This window comes from Thamnophis sirtalis, unplaced genomic scaffold (genome assembly GCF_051295495.1).
Source record: "Thamnophis sirtalis isolate CommonGarterSnake01/CBP01778 unplaced genomic scaffold, rThaSir2_p1.2 scaffold_10, whole genome shotgun sequence".
Lineage (NCBI taxonomy): Eukaryota > Metazoa > Chordata > Lepidosauria > Squamata > Natricidae > Thamnophis > Thamnophis sirtalis.
Window position 1 is genome coordinate 95,984 of NW_028261390.1, and position 19,323 is coordinate 115,306.

General features: G+C 58.9%; 1 protein-coding gene across 2 annotated transcripts; it reads left to right on the forward strand.

The window, feature by feature from the left end:
* Positions 1 to 2,458: 2,458 nt before the first annotated feature.
* LOXL3 (lysyl oxidase like 3) lies at positions 2,459 to 18,747 on the forward strand. 2 transcript variants are annotated; one of them, XM_087723835.1, is made up of 14 exons: positions 2,459 to 2,527; positions 7,757 to 8,076; positions 8,373 to 8,536; positions 9,733 to 9,944; positions 13,227 to 13,446; positions 13,542 to 13,722; positions 13,949 to 14,103; positions 16,135 to 16,308; positions 16,708 to 16,867; positions 17,071 to 17,314; positions 17,406 to 17,521; positions 17,671 to 17,807; positions 18,111 to 18,222; positions 18,313 to 18,747. In XM_087723835.1, exons 2-14 carry the CDS (start codon positions 7,773 to 7,775, stop codon positions 18,384 to 18,386), a joined length of 2,253 nt encoding a protein of 750 aa, XP_087579961.1. In that variant the 5' UTR covers positions 2,459 to 2,527; positions 7,757 to 7,772; the 3' UTR covers positions 18,387 to 18,747. The 2 variants fall into 2 exon arrangements, with proteins under 2 accessions (XP_087579961.1, XP_087579962.1); XM_087723836.1 differs by lacking the exons at positions 2,459 to 2,527; positions 7,757 to 8,076; positions 8,373 to 8,536; positions 9,733 to 9,944 and adding an exon at positions 12,677 to 12,773.
* Positions 18,748 to 19,323: the final 576 nt, after the last annotated feature.

Below are 19,323 nucleotides of genomic sequence, written 5' to 3' on the forward strand. Positions count from 1 at the left end.
CACAGTTTATGCACTCTGTGTCTGATTCTAAGCTCCCCTGGGGAATTTTTTTTTCCTAAAGGGCAAGTTGCAAATGCCTAAGTGGGATGTCATCCATCTAGTTTCCACTTACCAGCTTCTTCGGTGGATGAAGGAAGGCGAGTGGGAGGCTGCTCAGATCACATCTTCCACTGCCCAACCAGATCAGCTACATCTGACCCAGAAGGACTTGGGCCGGGGCCTGCGGAGAAAGCACTGGCATGGAACGCCCTGCACCCTCGGGAAAGGGCAATAAGGAGCCCATGCCAGTGGCTGACTCTCCCCGAGAGAGCAGGGCGGGATACCTGGTGGGGGGAGGGCTTGCCTCTGTCCTGCTTGTGATCCTCCCAGGCCTCTTGTTCAGGTCAACGGACAGCCTCATCGAGCTTGTCCAGAGGTATTAAGTCTAGCGCTTTCCTTAAAAAAAAAAACAATCCGCATCCAAAGGGAAGAAGCAAGCGAGCCTTTTGGTCTGGCTGCTTGTCCATCTTTTTATGGCTTCACTAGCAGAGAGGATTTATGTCCGTCTGAGGCTGCTGGTGGAAGTCCTGGGCTATGCAAAGTCTCGCCAGCTCCAAGAGGCCCCTCTCAGCCCAGGGCCTGGGGGGGGAAAGGCCATTCTTAAAGAAGGCTTGGGATTGGGCAAAATGCGGGAGAGGCGGGTCTCCAGGTGAAGGAAGGCCGGGGTCTCACTGAGTGACCATCCTTAGCAGACCTTTGTTGGGGTGCACAGCATCAGCACAGACCACGGGAGACGGGGGGTCTCGGCTCGGTCCGAGCCCATGAAGTGTTTTGTGGTAAGCAGCTCAAATTGCACCCAGAAGCCAAGCGGCAACTAGTGCAGCCCCCACGGAAGGCTGTGATTTGGGCATCACTGCTCATGCCCCAGGTTCTGCCTGCACCAGCCGCAGCTTTCAAGGGCAGCACCACCCACAGCACATGGTAGCACTCCACATACTACAAGGTGATCGAGTCACGAATGGAAGATCCTTGGCTTGCGCCTGTGTCAAGGCCTTCTTGCTTCTGGAGAGGAAGCGGAGAGTCCAGCCAGGTTGCACACCAGCTTCAAATAAGGCTGCCCGACCCGGAGGGGCAAGGATTGGGAATGACCCGCAGGCTTCACCTTCCAATTCAGACCGCAGCCCCTGGCAAGGGCCAGGACTTGGGCAACATCTCTCTGAAGAGGAATAGTAAATAAGGGTACAAACGTGTTGGTTTTAGTAGAAACATTTGTTCCCTGCAACTGACTTCCTGTGGCGCTGCTATTAGGGCCTGTAGAATATCTGGCAAAACCGGTGATCCATGTGGACTCCTTACCAATCTGCCATCTATGAGCATAGAACTTATCCTGGAATGGAGCTGTAAAGGCCTGTAAAACTGACACCTTCGATATGTCCCCCTTCTGCCTAAGAACGTTTCTCACTTTCGATCTGTGCCCTTAAGAACAGGGGCTCAAATGGCCAGTCGTGGGAACAGGAAAGAGATAAGGCTGATAAGGCTAGTGAGGATGCTTCTAACTGTATAAAAAGGAGCTACACCAGCCCTGAAGGGTTCTTCTTCCCTCCATATCCTTGTCTTGACTTGGATGTGTTCTCAAACCTCTATGGGGCTCAAACCTCACATCTTGGTCAGTCAAGGATGACCTGAACAACTATCATCAGTGTCCTGTGATGTTAGATGACCTGTAGCTGATGAAGGGCCTCCAAGGGGGTTTCATGCTAAGTAGGAAGTGAAGAGTATCCAGCCCCAAGGTATCCCAAAAACCCATCTCCCCCCCCCCGCCCCCAGTGAAACCAGCCACAGAGAAAAGACAACCATCATAAGGCTGTGCCCCACGGCTACCTCTGCCCAGAAGGGCAGCATCAGCACAGGGCTGGCTCTATCAAAAGTAGTCGAGCATACCAACGTCATCTGCAAAGGTAACATTTCCCCTTTCGGAGGCCAACAGTTGGAAGGTTGGGTGGTTGCAGGTTCTGTGGTCCTGCTGGGTGTTCCAGCAAAGAGTGGGCTGGCAGAGGTGAGAGCGGGCGCGGGCATTGGGTTGCCCTTCAGGGCCAGGAAGGAGGACAAGGCCAGCTCCCACCAGGCTCACCTCCTCGGCACAAAACCTTTCCGTGAGGCCCTCGGAGGAAGCCTTCGGGGCCTTTCCGGGTTGGGTGCAAGGAAGGACTCTGCGAAGCCCACAAGCGCGGAGGCCAGAGGTGCCCTGGGGGAGGAGGGGGAGAAGACCGACCCGCCCGCCGCTTCTCGTGCAGCCCTGGCGAAACAGGGACGGCGCAGCGGCTCCCCAGTCCTCCTGACCCTCTCGGCCTCGCTCGGCGCCGGCTGCGGTCGGAAAGTTCCGTCGCTCCCGAAGGCATCCCGCTCCGTCCCGCCCTGGGCTAGAGCCGCCGCTCTCAGGACGCCCCCGGACAGGCCCCGTCAGGACGGGGCGGGGTGACGAAGAGGCCGGCCGGGGCGGCCCTTGTCTCGGCCTGCCAGCGGCGGACGGAGCGGCTGGACGGAGCAGGTCAGCCGGGGGAGCTTCCCTGGGGCGCGGCGGGAGGGCAGGGCGGCCAGGGGAGCCGGGCCTCTGCCTGAGACGAAGCGGGCTGCGGCGCGCGGGACACAGGCGGCTCTTCTCGCTTCCCGGCTGCCGGGCAGGCGCGGCGACAGAGGCCGGCCAGCTCCGCCTCGCTGCAGCTCGGCGGGAAGCTCCGTCGCGAAGGCGGCCGAAGACCTGGCGGGCTGGCGACCGAGGCGGGAGCGGGAGCGGGCGGCCTCGGGATGCTTTGGGCGCTGCTGATTGGAAGGCAGAGTGAAGGCGACGGTCCTTCCCGCCGAGCTTCGGGGTTGGGTTGAGGGGGAGGGGGCTTCAAGGCTGCCCGCTGGACTCCAGAACAGCTCCAGCCCCCGCTTCCAAACGCCCCCGCCGCCGGAACAGAGGCAGCCCCGCTCCTGGTGGAGCTCAGCGATAGACTGCCTCTGAGCGGGGAGGTTCCAGTTCTTCCTTGCAGGCGCCCAGTTAGCCAGTTGGGTGAAGCGAGCCCGAGGGCTCCGGCCCACGCCCGCTGGCTGAGCGAAGGCAGCTGGACTCTAAGAAAAGGGCGGTGGGGCGAAGTGCCGCAGGAGCCGCTTGTCTCCCCAAGACCCCCTTCAGCACTCCCTCCAACCCACCGCAAGGAGAGCAGGGAACCCCCCGGGCGACCCCCCCTTTCCTTCCATCTTTTTTCGGGCGGGCGGCGGGAGCTTTCCTGAGTGGGAGAGCAGCCAATGGTGGGAAAGTGCTCCAGCCCCCACCCAGCCCCCACCCCGCTCTCCCCCAGCCTTGAGGACGTTCTGGAAGGGCCTGGCCCTATTGCCTGGCGGGGGGGGGCTCTATTCCTCCTCCTAGGGCCTCCGGGATGGCCTCAAGGCAAAACCCCCACTGGTGTTTGGTGGGGTCGGGGAGGCGAAGGGGGGGTGGCTCTCCCTTTGTGGAGCCCATCCCCTCCTCCTGAAGAGCAAGGAGGGGATTTGGCCCCATCCTGCTTGATCTCTGGTCTCTCCCGCAGTCTGGGCCTTTCTGTGGGAGCCATTGGAGGGGAGGGATGAGGATCTGGGTGCCATCCTGTGTGGTGCTGTGCTTAATTTCCCCTTCTCAAGAGGCCGGTTTTGTGTTAGGAAACAGGGTCTCATTAAAGGGCCACCCAGCCTCTATCCGAAGGCATCCGCTGAGGGGGAACCTGGCACATTTCTGTAAGGGCCACATTACCCGCTTCCTTACTGGACCCATCCCCCTCTTGGAAGCCCTCCTGTTAATGTTGAATGGGCAAAAGGCTCCAGGCAGAGGAAACACCTCTGGAAATGACCAAAACTGGATTTAATTATTCCAGGGGTGGACAGACTCTGCTCTGTCCTTGGAACCCATTGGCCCTTTTAGCAATTGCAGCACATTGCTGGGTGAGGCTCATCTTCAGGGCACCGGATGCCCTTTGCCAAGTAAGGCCTCCCCCGTCCAACCTTTGGGACTTTCACTTTGTGTGTCCGAACTGTCCATTTCAGCTGCTAAATTCCTTTCAGCTCAACCTTTGTAGATATTTTGGAATCTTCTACTAGCGTAGAGATTAAGCTACCAAGTCTGAACCAAGCTCCTTCTTCTGCCCATATTTGAAGGTGGGGCTGACAGTGGCTCGCCTGCTGGCACTTTGCCAGGTTTCCAAGATTCCTCAAGGACCTTACAGAGAGGTTTTGTGATCACCTCTGCTGGTTCATAGGCCGCTAGGATGTCATTCGCTGGGACTCGGATTGGTTTGAATTCACCATGTTCTCTCTTATTCTGAGCTGGACCAGCCCAGGGCACCAGCCTGGACTCCCAACTAGCAACCTAGGAGTTAAGAAGGGCTGCCTGCTCTCAGCCACCCGCCACCTCAGCCCCCAGCAGGATTCCTTTTATTCCTAGCCAAAGCCACGGAGAGTCTTTTCTAGGTGTTCTCGCTTTGAGTTTCTCCCACAAACCTCTATTCCCCCTCCCCCCATTTCCCATACAGGTGTCCTGAGACCCACTTTCCTCCCTGGGTCGGTTCAGCATCTGCTCCCTTTGCTCTTTCTTCTGGAAACCCCTGGAGCACCACTCCCCCCCCCCTCCCGCCCATCCACTCGCCTCTCCTGCTTTTGCAAACGGAAGTCACAGTGCAAGAAAAGGACTTAATTGCCACAAGAGATGCTCCCCATCTAGGAAGCCCCTCCTGAGCATCCGGTTGATTAGGCGGGGGGGGGGGGGTTGCTGCTTCTGCCTGGCCTTTGCCAGAATTCATGAGCCAAAGTAACCTCTATTCTGCTTAACCACTGCAGTACAACCTCTCCTATCCTGTTTGGTGTGCACTTTCTATCAGAATATTTAAATAATCTCAAAGCTTTTGAACTAATCTAGCCTTCTGTTTTCAGTTTCAATTTCCTTTTAACTATGGCATTATTTCTGGGGACTGGGAGGGAGGCCTTCCTGGGCAAATTCCGGTGTGTTTCAGTTGGGTGGGAATGTAGAAATTCAGAGGGGGAAACCCCCCCCCCCCAGTCAGCAGCCTGCCTGGGGCAGGACATCTCCTGAAGCCCCTCACCGGTGACCCGTCCCAAAGGGAGTGGACAGGGGTGATGGAGCTAAAGCTGCTTTGGGGCTGTGGCTAATGGCCAAAGGAGGGTAGTAAGGCCACGTTTGGCTTCCACACATTACAACTTCAAGCCTGCCAGGGATGGTTGCATGCTGGTAAAAACTCAGCTAGGCAGAATTGGACCCCCAGGTTCACAGACGGTCTCCACTACCCCCCCATTGGAAGATTTCTCAGGTAGTCAAATTGTGCCTCATTTTGCAAATTGTCATCCCCTGCCGAGTCTCCCGTAAGACGCCTCTTCACCTCTCAACTTTGTAAATTGGATGCAGGATTTCTGTGCTTTGGTTTTACTCTTTCATGCATATTTTATTTATTGGTTTTATTGTTGTTGTGAGCTGCCCAGGATTGCTTGATGGGAGACATATACATCCTTTAAATAAAAAAATAAATAAATTGGCAGCAGTGACCACAGCCTCCTCTAAATCGCAGCCCCACATTCGGCCATTTCCTCCGGCTGCCCTAGAGGGCAATCCGCCTCTTCCAGTGACTCGGCAGCTCACGGCCCCCCCCCACCCCCCACCCCCCACCCCCGAGGAGCCGGGGCAGTGCAAGTGGCTCCCTTTGAAAGCCGGGCAGGAACGAGGCTCCAGCATTCAGAACTATGAAACTGCAACACAGATCAGTGGTGGCTTCTGCGCCTTGTGCACCGAGCCCCCCCCTCCCCTCCCTCAATGGAGCTGCATCCGGAGGGTCCTGAGTGAGGGAAGAGAAGGTGGCAAGTCGGAGGGAGCCTCTGAAACCAGGCACCAACCAAGGCAGGGCAGGGTGGTCACCACATAAAGGGCAAACTGTGCCCTGCTTCAAAGCCTCTTTTCAGGGCAGCCCAGTCAGGCGACCGGCTTCTGGGCGGTGCCATTGCCAGCGGGGGTGGGGGGGGTGGGAGCCATTTCCCAGCTTCCCTGAGCAGCCCCTAAGGCTCCCCCACTTGTTCATGTCCCCCTCAGCAGAGGAACAGGGCTACAGGTGGGGTGGGGGCTGCAGTAGGACCCTACCTAACACAGCCGCTTGGGTCATCCCAGAGCCAATATGGCATCAAGATTGACCACTCCATAGCTAAAGGCGATGTTGAACGAGGGGGGAGGGCTTTGCCCACGGGAGGAGGGGATGGAGGGGCAGAGGAGGCAGCCACCTCGGGAACCCCCAGGGACCCCCAGGGACAGGCGGAGGCTTTGCTGCTCTGCTGTCCAGGGACAACCCCGTCTTCTGCAGTCTCAGAGCCAGAAACAAGGCGGGCATGGCTGCTGCCCCTGGCAAGGTGGCAGAAGGGAGCCCCAAAGGGTCAGCCTAGAAGTTCAAGTAAGAGTGGAAGGTGGTCAGAGGGGGAGACCTTGCAGGCTTTCCTGGCTCCCATCTGAGAGCTTGGGCCAGCGGCAGGATTGGAATCGGGCCTGGGGTACTTGGGGGTGGGGCTGTTAGCCAAAAACAGACCCCCCCCCCTCTGAGGCACCAGACGTGGCGCAGGACGACCTGAGAATACATCACTGAGGGGGGATTCCCCCCTCCCGAAGGAAGGGAGCCTCGCTTCTCCCGATTCCAGAAGGGAGCCGTCCTGGCCAGAGACCTCTGGTCACAACCAAAGCTGGGGGGGGGGGGAAGAGTTCCTAGGCTGCCCTCGTGTCTGCCCTACAGCCGGTCTGGCATATTAGGGAATGACCAAGCAGCTGTCTTGGTCATGGGGTGGGGAGCCGGCTTGTCCCACCCTTAATGTGAAGTTTCCCAACAGGCAGTACTGGGAGAACTTTCCAGAAGGACTCCGTCAATCAAAAGCTGCCTTGAGAAGATCCCGCCCACCCAGTTCCCCTTGCAGAAGGCCAGGAAACTCCCGCCAGGCCTGCCCTCCTCCTCTCTTCTGCTCCGGCCGTGGAAGAACCGGCCCATGAGCTGCCAAGGGACTGGGATCCAGCCTGGCCTTCTCAGCGCCCCCAACCCATGGTCCTGCCCACTCAAATCAAAACACAACCTCCTCTTTCCAGAAAAGAAATGCCAGCAGCTGGATAATCCTTTCCCACCTGGCCCCTCCACTGCTCAGTTTGTGGGGGAGGTCAAAAGAAGGGCCTTACCTGGGGGGGGGGGGCTACTCAGTTGGTCCTCCATGACAGACAGGGATTTGTTCTCATCTCACCAGTGCCCCTGCCTCTTGGGCAAAGGGCTCCCTTCCCTAGTGGAAAAGGCTCCAAGGACGGTACACACACACACACACCCCCATGCTGCTGTGTGTCCAGCGTAACTTCTGTGGCCAGGGATGAGGAATGTCCCTCGTGGGGCCTGGGGCTGCCTTCCTGTCCGACAGAACCCAGCTGAAGGAGGGGGGGAGGCAGGCAGGTAGAGGCCAAAGAGGAGGAGGAGGAGGAGCAATGCCCAGGTCAGGAGGAGAAGGGTGATGGGGGAGGGGTCTGCCTGTGGTTTTTGCCAATCTGAAAGTCTTCTTTTGGCGTCCTCAAGACTGGGTGCCTTCCAAGGGCGGCAGGGGGCTCTTCGCTCGAGCCCCCTGCCCCACGAGCTCCGACCACTACAGGCTCTTCCTGCTGCTGTGGGGAGGGCGAGGCCAAGAGACCCGGGCTGGCATCCTTGTTCTCAGCCAGCAGTGAGCACTAACCTCCCACCCCATGCAGGCCTGACCCAAGGAAGATGCGTCTCGTTCAGCGGCCGCTCCTTGGCTTCCTGTGCGGCCCCTGGCTGTGGGTGAGTCTGGCCCAGCCACCCAGCCGTGCCCCCACCAGGCAGAGCCCGCCATCGCCCAACCTGCGCTTCCGACTGGCCGGCTATCCCCGTAAGCACAACGAGGGGCGCGTTGAGGTTTTCTACAACCAGGAATGGGGCACCGTCTGCGATGACGACTTCACGCTGGCCAACGCCCACGTCCTCTGCCGGCACCTGGGGTTTGTGGCTGCCACAGGCTGGACTCACAGTGCAAAGTATGGCAAAGGAGTTGGTGAGCATCACTGGGACAGGGATGGGCCCCCCAAGGGCAGATCTGCCCGATCCTGCCCCCTGGGGCTGGAGAAGGTGGGTCATCGTGGAATAGGAACGCGCCACTTCCCCCAAACTCCAGGGCTCCGAAGCTGAAAGCCCTACCTGAGGTAGCAAGCGTGACTTTAAGCACCTGCAAAGTGCCTGAGCCGAGCCACAGCATTCCCAAAGGTCTGGCGCATGGCTCTTGGTGCTTCGGAGACCCAGAGGGCCTCCAGGCCGGTCCCAATCCTGAGTTTTCTGGCGGTCACTCCACAGGGCGCATTTGGCTGGACAATGTGAGCTGCGGTGGCCACGAGAAGAGCATTGCTGAGTGCCAGTCGCGGGGCTGGGGCAACAGCGACTGCTCCCACGAGGAGGATGCGGGTGTTGTCTGCAAGGACGAGCGCATCGCCGGCTTCACTGACTCCAATGTGATTGAGGTGAGCTGGCCCAGAAGACGCAGCTGGGGAGGGACGCCGCAGGCCAGAGCGAGCGGTGCAAGGACAGCATAAGGAGCATTAGGCCAGTCCAGGGCGGCACTCAGCCAGTGCGATGCCTCGGCCTCTGTCACTGTGTCCCAAACAGTTTCAGGGAGGCCCACGAGGCGGCCTTCAGGGGCCTGTGGGAAGAAGTCATGGCCAGGAGGCTTAGAAGTCAGTCCTGTCCCCCATCACCTGTCCCAAAGGCTCCTGGAGTGCTGGACGGCCATGGTGGTCTCTAAAGGCTCGGGGCACAAGAGGACCCTTATTAAACTGAGCCTGGGAGGTTAGGTGCAGCTCCCAAGTCATTTGGAAGATCCTCTTCCTAGCAGGACTTCCTTCTTTGGGCTGCTGTCTCCAGGGGGCTGAGATGGGGCTTCTCCGTGCCCCGACAGAGGCCACGAAGTGGCCGGAATCACAAGGAGGCACCATCCCTTGCCCTTCCCTGGTTAGCACAGGTGAGGCTACTCAACAACATGCAAATCAGTGTGAAGTTTCTTGTGTTGAGTAAGCTCAGGCAAGACCGTTTGTTCACTAATTAGACTTTTGTCAAAAGCCTTGCTGACATCAAGATAAAATTATGCCAGTCCCATTCCTCCCCCCCCTCCACCACTGACTCTGAGGAAGGAAGAGGGGGGGGGGTGGCAGGTCAGCTGCCGAGGCCTAGTGAAAGTGGCCCATCTTGCAAATGGGCTGCCCAATTATTTCTTCCAACACATTTCCTGGTATTAACATCAAACTTGTTTTCTTTCCCTCCTTTTGCAGGAACTGCTCTCGTAGGTGCATTTTCTACAATCTCTTCCAGATCCCCAGTTCACCCATCCTCCATTTTGACTCTTCTCCTCGCGCAATGCTAGACATTTTCCTGGCCCTTCATGGCATTCTGTTCCATGCAGTCCCACCTCCTCTTCCCTTCTGTCTAGCCTTTTGGCAGAAGCTCCTTCTCCCTAAACAGAGCAGCCCTTTAACAGTTGGGGGAGGAAGGGGGGGCAAGAGAGAGAGAGAGAGAGAGGGGAGCCCAGGGCCATGGAGCTACGGAAGGAAGGCTCACCTGGCAGAGGAGAGAAAATTCCCCCCAACCATTCTGGACAGACAGACTGGCCGGGGCCTCAGGAGTGAATGTGCTAGCATGAGTGACGTCTTCTCCCCCTCTCTAGGCAGAGCAGAACCAGGTGGAGGAGGTGCGTCTGCGCCCAGTGGTGTCCCAGGCCCAGCGTCCGCTGCCCGTCACAGAGGGCATCGTGGAAGTCCGCCACAAAAGCAGCTGGGCCCAGATCTGCGACGAGAACTGGGGAAGTCAGGAAAGCCGTGTGATTTGCGGGATGCTGGGCTTCCCGGCCGAGAGGAAGGCCAACCGCAACTTCTACAAGTAAGAGCCCACAGGATTCCTTGCTTGGCTGCATCCAAGCAGGGTTGTGGGGAGCCTGGAAACCTTCAAAGGGTGGGTACCGCGTCCCCCTTCCCTGTTTTCTGCAGGGGAGGCTGTCCCGGGGGGGGGTGACCTTCCCATGATGGTCACCTTGCATTCAGTGGCGGGCTTCATATTTCCCCCCTACCGGTTTGGTGGGCGTGGCTTAGTGGGGGGGGGTCATGTGACGGAGTGGCCGTGACCGAGTCGACATCACTTACGGCAAGGTGGGGGGGGGCACAAAGCCACGCCCATCCAAGCCGCACCCACAGAACCCACAGAAAGGTTTGGCCAAGTCTTCTAGCGTCCAACCTGGCTGCTTCTCCCCCCCGCTCTGTGTGTCCGAGCCCAAGGAGGAGGAGAGACTCAGCCACGTCGAATGCTGCGGCAGGGAGAGGCCAAACGTTTCTGCCTCCCTTCGCAGTGGAGCTGCTCGGAAGGCAACTCCTGCGGCTGCTCGTCCCTTTGTGCTGCCCCCCACGTCAACGTACCGAAAAGACTGGGGCTGGAGGCTGCCCCCAAGCAGCTCCTCTGCAACACCCTCCCTCTGGTGCAGCAGGCCGTTCCCCTGGCTGGGTCCGGGGACCAGCCGCAAGTGGAACCAGCGTGCATGGCTGGCACAAACAGGGCGGCAACAGCAGTGATTTCCCGTGACCGTCGCCGCCATCCTGTTCTTTGCACCGGCTGCACACACGCACCCCATTGCTTGCCGGTTCCATTTGCGGCTGGCCGCCGGACCTGGCCAGGAGTCTGCCTGCCGCACCGGAGGGACGCTGTGCCGGAGAGCTGCTCAGAAGGCAGCCAAAAACAACTGGTGGCTTGCGGCTTCCCGCAAAAGGCAGCTGAGCCTTGCCGTGTCCCACCACCACCACCACCACGGCAACCGGAAAGGAAGGCAAGTAAGTGAGGCAGAGGGCAAGCGGGTGGCGGCTCCAGGGCAAGGCCGGAGCCAGGGAATGACGCATTACCCAGCCCAGCCAAGGCAGGCAGCGAGTGGGCAGCGGCTCCGGGGCAAGGCCAGCCAGCGGCCACTACTGGTTCAACAACCCAGGCCAAATTTCCGCTACCTGTTCGTGTGAACCAGCTGAATACCACTTCTCCCCCCCCCCCCCGCCGCCTTTGCCCAGAGGGCAGGGCAGATCTGGAGACAGGAAGAGGCTGCCTGGGGTAAGGGCCTCAGGGCTCCCTCCCTTCTCCAGGCAGATCAAAGGAGAAAGCCAGCCCAGTCAGGTGGCAGTTTTCCCTGGGCATCCTTCTCCTGGCTGGGGTGGCAGATCCAGCTGTGAATGGGGCAACTTCATTCAAAAGCACCCCTTGGTGTCCCCCCAACAGGCTTCTGGCTTTGTGGGCAGGAGGTCCGTGGTTTACCTGGCTGGCTTCGCTCACTCCTGGCTGAATGCCTCTCTGAGGGGTGGGCTACTGGGGAGCAAAAGGCCTCTAGCTAAGATCTCCGAAAGGGAAGGTCAAGTCCAGGCTCCCTCTGGGCAGGAAGCACCCAGGCCGCCCCCAGAGGCCAGAACTGGGAGTGGTCCTCCTGACGAGTGGGCGGAGCAGAGGGCTAGCACTGGGAAATGGGGAGGGGTCCACGATGCTATCCAGTCCAACCCACTGCTCGGCCGAAGCCTCCCGTACTGTGGGCTCTTCAGCCGTGGGGTCAACATCCCCACGAAGGGCAGCCTCTCCCTCTCTCTGTCTCCCCTGGGAACAAACGCCGAGAGGGGCCGGAACCAGAAGACAGCGGGAAGGTGGCCGTTTGGTCCGGGCTTCTGGAGGTCAGGTGGCTTCGGGGGGAGGGCAAAGCATAGGCCCCTCTCTGGGGCTGATGAACTTCCCTGAAGTCCTTGACGTGACACCTGGAGGCAGTGCTGGGAGACACACCGGCTGGGGGTCCCAGAGGAGCCCGGGGCTCTCTTTTGCTGCCCCCAGGGGGAATCCAGAGCCTCTCTGGGCTGTCATGCAGCGTGGGGGCTTCTGAAAATCTGGCTGCGTGGAGGCGCTTCCGGACTGGGACGGCCCTGTGGAGCGCGAGCCGGATACTGGGGGCATCCGTAAATCCTTTTCCAACCAGCCAGTCTTATTCAAAGGCAGAAGCTTTCGGGAGCGGCAACAGAAGCCCTTCAGGGAGGCTCCTGCGGTCATTGGAAGAGCTGCCCCCGGCCTTGTCCCGAGGCCAGGGCGTCTCTCCTTGCAGGAGTAGCTGCGAGGCCCCCGGGCGGCCACCTGGCAGCTGCCTTAAACAGAGCCCCAGTGTGCTCTGCTTTGCCCAGGGAAGTTTGACCGCTGACTCATTGGGCCTCCGTCCGCCTTGCGGGGATCCTTTGCCAGCCAGGAGGGCTGCGAGGAGAAGGCCCAGATCCAGATGATGATGCTCTTCTACCGTCTGCCTCTCCCGCTGTGCAAAGCAAGGCAACTGGCCAAAGCATGAGCGCATAGATGCCCAAAGAGCTGAGAAGCTGGAGACCCAGGGAACCTTCCAGAAACTGGCCTATTTTGCTCCGTTTGAGAGGCCGCTCTGGGGCTGCTGGTGGCTGCCACGCAGATGCTTGCAACTCTGCATCAAGCCCTCCCCCCTCCCCCCTCCCCCCGGTGTGCCTGTTGGAGCAGCACTGGCAGCGGGGCTGAACTGCTGGCGTTCTGCATGACCATCGTGCAGTGTGCTTGGGAGTGGCAGCCTTTTGGCCAGAGCCACGCAGGTTGCACAAGGAGCCCACTGCCCTGATGGCAACCACTATCCGGACCCATCGCGAAGGAGCCAAGAGGAGCAGCTCTTCTCCCTCCTTGGAGCTTCTTGTGAGCGGCCCCTCTGGAAGCAGCGCCAGAGCCTCACGCGCCAGAGCTGGCCGTGGTCTTTCCTGGGCGGGGAGGACGCCCCTGGGTTCCACTCGCACCACACCGCCCTGCTCCAGCCCAGCAGGGCTGCTCTGCATGTGGCCAAGCACTGATGGGGTGGGCACCCGCGAGAGAACGGCTGCCCTTGTTCGGTGTTTCAGCTTTCCTGGGGTTGCCGAGCCTGATGCCAAGGAAACCAGTGGGTGGTCTGTAGGGCACCAACGGGTAACTGGGGCTGAGCAGGTGATGAGCATTTCCTGAGTGCCACCGGGGCTTTTCACTGCTGTAGGAGGGGCCTGCCTGCTGAGGTTCTCCATCCCCCATGGAATATATGGGGCAGGGCAGGAGGCAGAAGCCCAAGGGGGCCTGTGCGAAATTGCGTGGCTCACGCCGCCCCTTGGTCTTCTCCTGCAGGCTATATTTGCAGCGCCAGCAGCACCAGTTCCGCCTGCACTCGGTCGCTTGTGCCGGGGACGAGGTGCACCTTTCGGCCTGTCCCTTCGAGTTCTACAAGGGCAACGTCACGGGGGCCTGCAAGGGGGGCATGCCGGCCGTGGTGAGTTGTGTGCCGGGCCCCCTCTTTGCTGGAGGAAATGCCCAGAAGAAGAGGCGGGGGCAGCAGCCGCAGCGACAGGTGAGCAAAGGACTGTTGGCACCCAGGATGCCTCCGGGGAAGGCCGGCTGGGCACTGAAGCTCCTGGCGCTGACCGTCCCTGTGCTCCTCCGCAGCTGTCGGTCCGGCTGAAAGGGGGAGCCAAGATTGGCGAGGGCCGGGTGGAGTTGCTGAAGAATGGCGAGTGGGGCACCATCTGTGACGACCGCTGGAACCTGCTGTCAGCCAGTGTGGTCTGCCGTGAGCTGGGCTTTGGCAGTGCCAAGGAAGCCCTGAGGGGAGCACGCATGGGCCAAGGTGAGAGGGGGGGGGCACCAGCCGCATCATCCTGTGCCACTCTGGGCTCATTTGAGGCAGGCTTCTCCAGTGGGCTGCAGGCGCCACAGTTGCCACTCAGGCGTGATGGGCGGCTCACACAGCAGCCTTCCCAGCAGCCCTGCTAGGAGTTGGGATGCAGCAGCCGGTGGGGGGGGGCGGTGTCAGTGCGAGGAAGGCTGCTCTTGACTTTCCCCTCTCTGGACAGGGATGGGCCAGATCCACCTGAGCGAGGTCCAGTGCCTGGGCCCTGAAAAGTCTCTCTGGAGCTGCCCGCACAAGAACATCACCCAGCAGGACTGCCGGCACTCGGAGGACGCGGCTGTCCGCTGCAATGTGCCTTACATGGCCCACGAGACCACGGTGGGCTGGGCAGAGGAGCGGGGGGGGTGGGGAGAGGGGACAACCACGCCTTGCTCCTTTTTGTACACTAAAACTTTCCGTCACATCTCTATTAACCAATACTTTTGCATTCCGTTGAGTGTAAATTGCTTTTATCATATTCATAAATTTCCCTCCAAATTCCATAAGACTTAATTGTTGCGACATAAATTGCCAATTTATGTTATCAAATGCTTTCTGCGCGTCCAGGAATATTGGTTGTTTATCATTATGTGTTTCATAATATTCTAGTACATCCATACTTATTCTGACATTATTTCTAATTTGTCTCTTAGCTAAAAGCTCATTTTGATCTGGGTGGATGAATTCATTTAAAAAGCTTTTTAATCTTTCACCAATTATTGATGCAAAATTTTATAGCCTGCGTTTAGTAATGAAATTGGTCTACAATTTTTTATTTGGGTTATGTCCGAATTTTCTTTTGGGATCAGAGTAATGTAGACCTCATTCCATGTGTTCGTAATTTTAGCTTCCGTTAATACTTCATTGTATACTTCTAGCATTGACAGACTCACGGTGTCTTCTAATTCTTTATATATCTCTACTGGTAGACCATCTAGGCACCGATATTCTTTCCTCCAGCCTATTCTTTAACCGTTTCGAGGATTTTAGGTAAATTGGCTTTCTCCAAATACTGCATTATTCTTTCCTCTTTAATTTTGTCAGATTCGTATAATCTCTCATAAAAATCATGAAACTATATCTCTTTTCTTTTCAGATTGACTATGTAATATGCCTTCCTCATCCTGTACTTTTATTATCCAATTCTTCTTTTCTTTCTTCAATCTATAAGCTAGCCACCTTCCTGGTTTATTAGCATTTTCCAAGAAATTTTGCCTTGTTCTTTTTATTCGTTGTGCCAATTCATCCTTTCCTATAAGATTTAATTTGTGCCTAATCAGCTCCATTCTATTTCTTAAGAATATTCTTTGTGATTCTTTTTGTAACTTTAATTCAAATTGTTTATATTCTTGTTCTAAGGCCTTTTGGTTTTGTTTTTTTCTGTGCCATGCAGATTATAGCCTTATGATTCTTACGATACTTTGGCAGCAGCCAACATGTTCTGTAACATGCTCTTCCTTTCTATTTTCTTTTTTTAAAATGCCATTTCTCTTTCCATCATCTGTATGAATTCCTTATCTTTTATTATCGGTTGGTTTAAAGTCCACCTTTGTCCCTCCCAACTGATTTTTATTGGATTGTGGCCTGCCCATAAATTTGGTTCAATTTCAATTTCTTGTACATTTCCACTTAATTCCAACTTCATCTAAATCGTAACTCTTACACCCTTTCTCTGGAGCAGCACTTCCTTCTTCTGGCCAGTCAGCTGACCAAGGCCTTGGGGGCAGCCGGAGAGCAGGAGCCCCTCTCCCCACAGGGTGGGGCAAGGCTTCCACCACTCCCAAAGGCCCCCCAGCAGCCTTCTTGTAGATGCCTCACCTGATCCACTCAGCGGGTAGCAAAAGGACCACTGGCCCCCCATTCTCAAGACTCTGCAGCCGTCTGCATGTGGCTGCACACAGCCAGCTTGAGGGGGGCGTTTCTCGGAAGGGGCCACCCTGGCTGGTCCTCTTCCAAAGTGTGGCTGCCACTTGTCTTATCTCTCCCCATCGCACCCCAGGAACTCCTCCCGCTCCCACCATTCCCCCCTCCCCAATTTTGCATTTGGACCAGGTTCCCACTCTGGTGCCCCTGTGCCACCCTTGGCATCCAAAGCTTTGCCCACGCCTCTTCCTCTCTGGACAGGAGAGCTGGGTCCAGGGAAGAGGGGAGATACGCCTGCGTGGTCCATCTTCCACCCCCCAGCCCAAAGGAAGCCTCTGGAAGATTTGGGGAGGAAGTATTGCAAAGGGAGCAGGGTGGGGGTGCCTGGGGCCACCTTGGGAAAGCCGGAAAAGGAGGAGGGCGAATCCGAGAGATGGGGGGACTCCCGGAGAAGCATCCGGCCGGACTCCCTGGCTCAGGCCTCCCCCCCCCCCACTTTCTCCACAGATCCGCCTGAGTGGGGGACGGAGCCGCTTTGAGGGGCGGGTCGAAGTAGCCATGGCAGCCAGGGGCAACCGTGCCCGCCAGTGGGGGCTGATCTGCGGAGAAGGCTGGGGGACCCTCGAAGCAATGGTGGCCTGCCGCCAGCTGGGCCTGGGCTTCGCCAACCACGGCTTGCAAGTAGGTCACTGCTGCCCCGGTCAAGCCTGGCCGCTGGGAGGGAGGCCAGGCACATCCTCACGGACCCTGGGGGAGGGATTCACCTGTGGGCCTAAACACAAATGTGGGTCCCACGCACCAGGGCAGCAACCGCTGTCCTGAAGGGTGGGGGGCAGGGCGCATAACGGTTCCCATGTGAAATCAACCGAAGGCCACCGGAGGCTAGAAAGGAGAGCTGGCTCCCCAGGGGCAGCCGGATATCCTGGCCAGCGGCTCCCCAGGGGATCGGGGCCGCTTAACCCGAGCTCTTCCAGGCTGGAGAGGGTGGGGGCTGGGGGTGGGGGGCTCCCATTGGAGGGCCCGTCAAGCCATCCACCCACCTCCGACTGGGCTCACTGAGCGTCCCTCTCCCTCCTCCAGGAAACCTGGTACTGGGACGCCAGCAACGTGACCCAGATGGTGCTGAGCGGGGTGAGGTGTGCTGGGCATGAGATGACACTGAGCCACTGCCAGCACGACGGCAGAGTTTCCTGCCGCAAGACGGGGACCCGCTTTGCTGCCGGCGTCATCTGCTCTGAGAGTAAGAGGGTTTGGGGGGCCTTCTCCCCAATTTTCTGGCCTGGCCAGAGCCCCAACTCCCTCTCCTGTCAGGGGGGGGGCTCCCCTGCAGCCTTCAGGGCACATTGGTTCGCTTCACTCAATGAAAGGGTCCGGTCAGCCGAATCCCCCCCCCCACCTGATTTGCTAGACAGACACAGCACCTGTCTCCTTCCATACTTACAGCTGCCTCGGATCTGTTGCTCCATGCGGCACTGGTGCAAGAGACGGCGTACATCGAGGACCGCCCTCTGCACATGCTCTACTGCGCAGCAGAGGAGAACTGCCTGTCCAGCACTGCCCGCAGCGCCAACTGGCCTTACGGACACCGCCGGCTGCTGCGCTTCTCCTCCCAGATCCACAACAATGGCCGGGCCGACTTCCGCCCCAAGGCAGGACGCCACTCCTGGGTCTGGCATGAGTGCCACGGGTGAGAGTGAGGAGGGGCAGCACAGACACACACACACACGTTCCCCCTACCCAGCACAGGGCCTCTCATGCTCTGGGCCCTCCCGTTTCAGGCACTACCACAGCATGGACGTCTTCACGCACTACGACCTCCTGACGCTCAACGGGACCAGGGTGGCTGAAGGGCACAAGGCCAGCTTCTGCCTGGAGGACACAGAATGTGAAGAAGGTAGGCGGCCCTGTGTGGGCAGTGGCCCAGCAGGGCCAGGTGTCCAGCCACGCCCACCCTCAGATCTGCGGGCTAGGGTTAGGGTTCCTTCCCTGCCTGCAAGGCCCAATTCAGCCTTCCTTCCCTCCCTCCCTCCCTCCCCTGGGCAGAGGTGGGCAAACGCTACGAATGTGCCAACTTTGGAGAGCAAGGCATCACGGTGGGCTGCTGGGACCTCTACAGGCACGATATTGACTGCCAGTGGATCGACATGACAGATGTCAAAGCCGGGAACTACATCCTGCAGGTGAGGCTCTGCGGGGACAGGCAGGAGTGGCCTTTGGTGGTCTCAGTCACCAATGTTGGGAATCTGGGCACAGGGTGAGGGAGGGCATAGATGCGGAGGCTGCCAGGCCTCAGCTGCAGAGCTGGACACGGGGCGGAGATTGCCAAGGCAAAGTTGGGCCTTCTGTCCTGCAGCCCAGAGAGATTGGGGGGGGTGGTGAGATGGGACACCCGATAAAGCCAGCCTCGCCGTGCAGCCCCAGTGGCACCCCGTCCTGTGAGCCTCCCCTCCAGCTGCCCCCCCACCTCCCCTCCTGCTCCCCAGGTGGTGATCAACCCCAGATACGAAGTGGCAGAGAGCGATTTCACCAACAACGCCATGAAATGCAGCTGCAAGTATGACGGCCACCGGATCTGGGTGCACCGCTGCCACATAGGTACGGATGCCGAGGGGCTGACCTGGCAGCGGGCTCTTTGGGGCCTCTGGTGCCAAAGCAATTCACCCCTTTTCAAATGCCTCCCCACAGGTGATGCCCTGAGCAACGAGGCCAACGGGCCCTCCGAACTGTACCCAGGGCAGAGCAGCAACCAGGTCCTATAGGCGGCGGCTCCCTCCTCCTCCTGGGCAGAAGGCAGGCAGGCGTCATCAGTGGCACAGCAGCGGGCAAGAGGGCTCCCGATCCCCCCAGCTGGCAATTCAGCAGTTGCCTTGCCGTGAGGCGGGAGTGGCTCCTGGGCAGCTGGAAGGCACTACCCGTCCCCACGGCTCAGCCAGGACCAGACTTCCGCCCCACAGCTCCCCCTCCCTGGCATTCTTCTCAGCCGGCTGTTCCTTCTCTGACCACAAGAGGCGCTGCAGGCATCCCAAGACAGCTGCTCCTGCACCTAGCTGGGAAGGGGGCCTCTCTGGGCAGCCACCCAGCCAACGGCCCTTATCTGGGGGGCTTCAGCGCTGCCTGCACTGGGGGGGCGGCCTTGGCCCTCCTCTATAAAGCCAATTGTCTGTGTCCCAAGGCGTGTCCTGACTGACTGTCTGGGAGAGGGAGGAGGCCGCTGCTGCCTTGGCCTTTCCTCCGTCCTGCTTCAGGCCTGTGCAGCCAAATGGGGCCACCCTGTGGGAAACGGGGGCGCTTTCCGGCTACCCTGGGGCTCTCTGCAGGAGGACTATGATGGGTGGGGAAAGAAGGCGCTCTCTCACACACGCACACGCACGCACGCACGCAGACCACCGAATTACTGAATGGTTTAGCACTGCAGGGGGCTGTGTGCAGCCTCCTGCTTTGCCCCCTCCAGAAAAGTTCGGCCTCCTTCCCTCTGCTGGCTCAGCCAAGGCAGAAAGGCTGCAGGGCAGGATTCGGAAGGAAAGTCTTACCAGGAGGAGAGGCATGGGGCCTCCGCACTCCCAAGGCCCAGGATTCAACCCCTCTGGCTTCCTGCGGCTCAGGGGACTCCCCGCGGCAGAAGGGCACAGCAGCTCCTGCCCCCTAACAGCATCCAGCCGAAGGGAGGCGGAGGCCTTACAAGGAACAGCGCCGGAG

Excerpts from the sequence above, each read along its gene's own strand:
- LOXL3 (XM_087723835.1), top strand. The coding sequence starts at position 7,773 with ATGCGTCTCGTTCAGCGGCCGCTCCTTGGCTTCCTGTGCGGCCCCTGG. Across the intron at positions 13,447-13,541 it reads GGCAGCAGCCGCAGCGACAG|CTGTCGGTCCGGCTGAAAGG; the intron begins GTGAGCAAAGGA and ends GCTCCTCCGCAG. Across the intron at positions 17,522-17,670 it reads GGACACAGAATGTGAAGAAG|AGGTGGGCAAACGCTACGAA; the intron begins GTAGGCGGCCCT and ends TCCCCTGGGCAG.